Source organism: Xenopus tropicalis, chromosome 2, assembly GCF_000004195.4.
Source record: "Xenopus tropicalis strain Nigerian chromosome 2, UCB_Xtro_10.0, whole genome shotgun sequence".
Taxonomy (NCBI): Eukaryota; Metazoa; Chordata; class Amphibia; order Anura; family Pipidae; genus Xenopus; species Xenopus tropicalis.
Genome location: NC_030678.2, coordinates 161,936,317 through 161,940,922, shown reverse-complemented (window position 1 = coordinate 161,940,922; position 4,606 = coordinate 161,936,317). Strand labels below are relative to the sequence as shown.

Sequence of the window (4,606 nt, the reverse complement as noted above, 5' to 3'; positions counted from 1 at the left end):
GCATTTTGCAGCTTGTATGGTGGGTGAAAAAATGCTCAAAATCAACCTTCACAAAATTCCTGTGGAAGTTGCCTGGCCTGTTAGTGCACCTACAGGAGCAGGTAATTCCAGTGGTTATGTTGCTTGCCCCTTAAGCCGAAAAGCACTTGGGTGACAAAATGCTTGGCTTCACTCTGTATTTAAGTTCTCTTAGTATTTTATAGACAGGCTCAACTGACTCATGGGAATGTGAAGAGTTGCAAGGGTGACTCTATATTAATTACAGGGAGGGATTCTGTAGGGAGAAGGGTGCCATCAGAAATCTTTGGAGCCCCTACCAACAGGTGGTTACAAACTACTAGCAAGAGGCATGCTGCTTTGTTTAGCTGTGCTTTTTATAAAATAAAACTTTAGCTGTGGCCTCTTACATAGGAATTCTTTTAAAAACCTGCCTGGTTATTTGTAATATTCATTGCAATTATGCATCATAACAATGCACAAGTGCTAGTGCTGCCATCTACTGGGCAACACCAAATAAGTTAACATTACATTGCAGCTCTATTGTAAATAGTATTTATTTCTGAAAACATTAAGAGTTCAGTTTAATGAATGAATGATTGAACATCAGAGATTTCTGTTAACTGGTGCTTTGTTTTGCATGGTCCTATCATGGTGAAATGCTATTATACGCTATATTATATGCTAGTATACACAGCATGGCACTAATCAAGAGGGAGCCAGGAAGCTGATACAAAGGTACATTTATATTGGTAATGTAGATTCTACATCGTCACAAATGTTTCTCAGCGCATCTTGAAAGGCTGCCAAGGGGGCCATTGGGGGGTGCAGGGGCAACCACGGCAGAAGCCCCAATGGGTCCTACACCCCCCAGTCCAACCCTGGCCATATACCTAACAATTATAATCTTTCCTGCAACCATTGGTCGTTCATTCCCTCCACTGACGTTCAGAGCTGAATTGTCAGATATGGCGGTAGAAACAATAGGGATTCTACCTCCACCTGACGATTCAGCCCTAAACACAGATTTTGCTTGGGTGCCTTCAACGGTTCCCAAGCAAAATCTTTCGCCCAGCCCGATTGATGAGATGACCTATATCTGAAGCTTTTGCGATATCCGTTGTCTCATCAATCTGCCATACACTCACCTCCTGCTTATTTTTCAAGTTGTTGCAGGACCCATACAATGTATGCCATTAGAATACGGCACTGACCTTGCCCAAGGCAATTACTTCTTACTGACGTGCTTAGTGCGCACTGGAGCCAGTTGTTTGAGGTTGTTTATAACTGAGTCGTTTATAATTCAAATAACCAACTATTTAATCATTACATCAACTCCTTGGATTAGTGAAAGGCATTCTTCTGTATTGGCGGAAATAGTTTTGGTCCAGTAGCATCATCAGTATTGGAGTTCATACCAAAGGGGTCTGCATCTTGGGTTACTTTTATTGAGCCAAAACCAAGGGGTCCATTTCCCTGACTTCTTTTTTCACTTCACCTTTGAGGTCTAACATTTGTATAGCGTCCCTTCTTGCACGTAATAAGGATGCACATAATTGACCTTGAAGTGGTGCTTTCAGTAGAATAAGTAAGAACATGCTCCCCTGATCCCACCCTAACTGACTGGCCCCCCCAGAAAATGCTCCAGACCACCTAAAAGTTGCAGCCTAGCACTTTGAGAAACCACTTACTTAAAGTGATATTGGCCATCAAACATCTGTAATGGGTAGAAATTGTCTCACCAGTAGAGAGACAACATAGTAAAATAGATTTCCTCCAGGGGAGGCATTTCAGGGAAGTAATTAGCCCCTTTCCAAACTGTGGTCCCTAAACTTAGGGGGAAGTATAGGGACCACACTTCTTGGTGGAGCAGATGCTGTTCTTGCCAAGGCATGTCTAATTCACAACTGTGAGTGTATTATGACAGAAACTGCTTCTCTAGGGTTGGTCACCTTAGGGCTCGAATCTTGACTCCGGGGCCTTCTGCTCCAGGCTTCCCAGCATTTGCACCCTTGGTACGACGTAAAGTCCAAAGGGGAACGGCCATGTTCTCTTTCCCACCATATAAACTATGGATTACCTCTTGCCAATGACAGAATAATATATTTATAGTAAAACTCCTGGGTATTTGACTCACAAACACAAAAGCACAGATAGAAATATTATCATTACACAACTAGGGAACAAATAGACCAGCTCACTGGGTTAAACAAGCCTTGCAAGCAAATTGCAGGCTAATAGCAAATCAGTAGTGTTTAGATGTTGCAGAGCGCTGCCCTATGGTGTGTTTCCGATAGATTTGGTTCCCCAACATATTATAATACATACAGCAAAGACTACATTTATGGAAATTTTAGAACTGACCACATATTTGGAAGGCCTCAAAAGTCAGACTCATTTTGATGATATGAGGTCAAACTACATAAGAGAGCTGGCCAAGGCTATTGGCTTAAGGCACAAGGGTGTGATTGCCAGCTCCCAGCGTTTCTATCAACTAACCAAACTCATGGACTCCATGCATGAAGTAAGTCTAATCTGTCTTTTCCAATCATTCATTCCTGAATTAAGTGATGAGCGCTTCCATTCTTTTTAAATGATTGCTTTTTATGTCAGTGTTTCATAAATGAAGCACAATGATTTCAATAACCCCATACTCCTAACCAGCTTTAAAAAGGAGAGCTGTAAAGTTTTAAATAAAACATATTTTTATTACCAAAGGGTACATGATTATAAAGTGGTAGAGACTGAAGAGACAAGTTCAACCCAAATAAGGCTGCCAATAAGCTTAATAAGGAAGAGACCACATGACTGAAGGCTAGTTAGAGGTGTTATACCCTATGTATAGGTGCTCTAAAGACACAAGGTGCTGTAGCTTTTGAGCACCAGGTGAGGAACCCACAAGTGTAGGGAACCAGGTACATGCTCGCAGGTAGAAGATGTTCCCTGAAGGCAACTAAAGAGGTGCCCTGTAATGGCTGTTATTGGAAATGGGCCCTAAGTGCTTCTTACATATAACTATTGCAGAGCATAAGGAGTCAGCCTACAAGCTCTGTAGGAACCATTTGAGTTCTTTGTATCCATACTTACCATGCCTGATGTTTGTTTGGTCCCACCAGCTTGTAAAGCAGCTCCACCTGTATTGTCTCAACACCTTCCTGCAGTCTCGATCGCTTAGTGTGGAATTTCCTGAAATGATGTCGGAAGTGATCTCTGACCAGTTACCCAAAATCCTAGCGGGGATGGTAAAACCAATTATATTTCACAAAAAGTGAATATCATATCTCTTTCATCACCCCATCACCCTTAAAATAATTTAATTTATATGTTACTTGTAATAAAGATGATCTAATGGACATTTCTATTTGTTTGGGTGCAACCTGCATGCAAGAAAGCATTTGATTTCTTACCACTTACAGTTGCTTCAGTTCTCCATTTTGCTTAGCAGGAGATTTTTTCTTTTTGTCTGAGGAATGTCTGAACCACAGACCAATGCAGTGTGCTTCTTCAATTTGTGGACTGTTGGCATCAAAAATCTCTAAGCTAAAATGTTGGAGTTTGAGAAGATGGAAGTCCGTTCTTAGTACAGCTGAACTTCAGCACACCACATTCCATTGTTCATCAAACCCAGGCTGCTCCACCCCAATTTTAGAACTACAGACATTGATGGGAAGAGCACATGGACTTCTGTTGTGTGGGATACTTACTAAGACAGAAGTGTAGCATAGTCTTGTAGTTTTTCCATTTGCTGACCCACACAGTTGCCCTGTAGCACACCATTTACTTCACACGCTCATCAATCTCACCCCAATATTAGAACTACAGATACTGAAGATAAGCAAACATGGACCTCTTTTGTGGACTGCTGTCATCTAGCATCTCTACACTACACTGTAAGTGTTTGAAGAGAAGGAACTACTCACTAAGCACAGTGGGCCTTTATCACACCATTTACTTCTCATGTTGGTGCTTCTCAAAACTAGGTTGATCCGCGCCAATATTAGACAATAGACATTAAAGAAAAGGGCACATAAAGCGGTAGAAGTCCATGTACTTTTTTCTTTAGTGTGTGGAATATTTGAACGATAGAACAATGCTTGTGCACCATACATTTGTGGACTATTGTTATAAGATAAACTGTAAATGATTGAGGAGCAACCAAGGCTGCTCTATCCCAGTTTTAGACATTGAAGGGAAGGGCACATGGAGCACTGTTATGTGGGTGATTGGTCGCATGAAATGAAGTCCTTTTGTCTTTTCTTCAGTATCTGTAACATCATGTTGAAAAACATAATTCCTTACCTGAAGAACATCTTCTAAAGTTTGCTCTTACCTGACCAGCCTCCCTACACAAAGGGTGAAGGTTGAGTTGAAGATAGACTACAAGATGTCAGACATATTAACATGCATAGGAATGGCAGTTTAAATGGTTTTGAATTCTCTAGTAGTTGCTTTGGCTTCATGTACTGTGGCTGTATTATAGTATATGACTTGTTCCTGCTGTTCCATATGTCATAGATACAATATGGCTGTCCTCACAGTTGTACATTAAATATGGATATTGTGCTTACAAACATATTGCCCTCCTAGAAAGCACTTCTTGCTCTAACGC

General features: G+C 41.1%; 1 protein-coding gene across 1 annotated transcript; it reads left to right on the top strand.

Moving 5' to 3' along the window:
- Window positions 1-2,326: 2,326 nt before the first annotated feature.
- LOC108645823 (progesterone receptor-like) lies at window positions 2,327-3,712 on the top strand. Its single transcript, XM_031897318.1, has 2 exons — window positions 2,327-2,521; window positions 3,114-3,712. The coding sequence occupies exons 1-2, from the start codon at window positions 2,342-2,344 to the stop codon at window positions 3,267-3,269; spliced, it is 336 nt and encodes a 111-aa protein (XP_031753178.1). The 5' UTR covers window positions 2,327-2,341; the 3' UTR covers window positions 3,270-3,712.
- Window positions 3,713-4,606: the final 894 nt, after the last annotated feature.

Coding starts and splice junctions, on each gene's coding strand:
- LOC108645823 (XM_031897318.1), top strand. CDS start 2,342: ATGGAAATTTTAGAACTGACCACATATTTGGAAGGCCTCAAAAGTCAG. Junction 2,522..3,113: donor TCATGGACTCCATGCATGAA/GTAAGTCTAATC, acceptor TGGTCCCACCAG/CTTGTAAAGCAGCTCCACCT.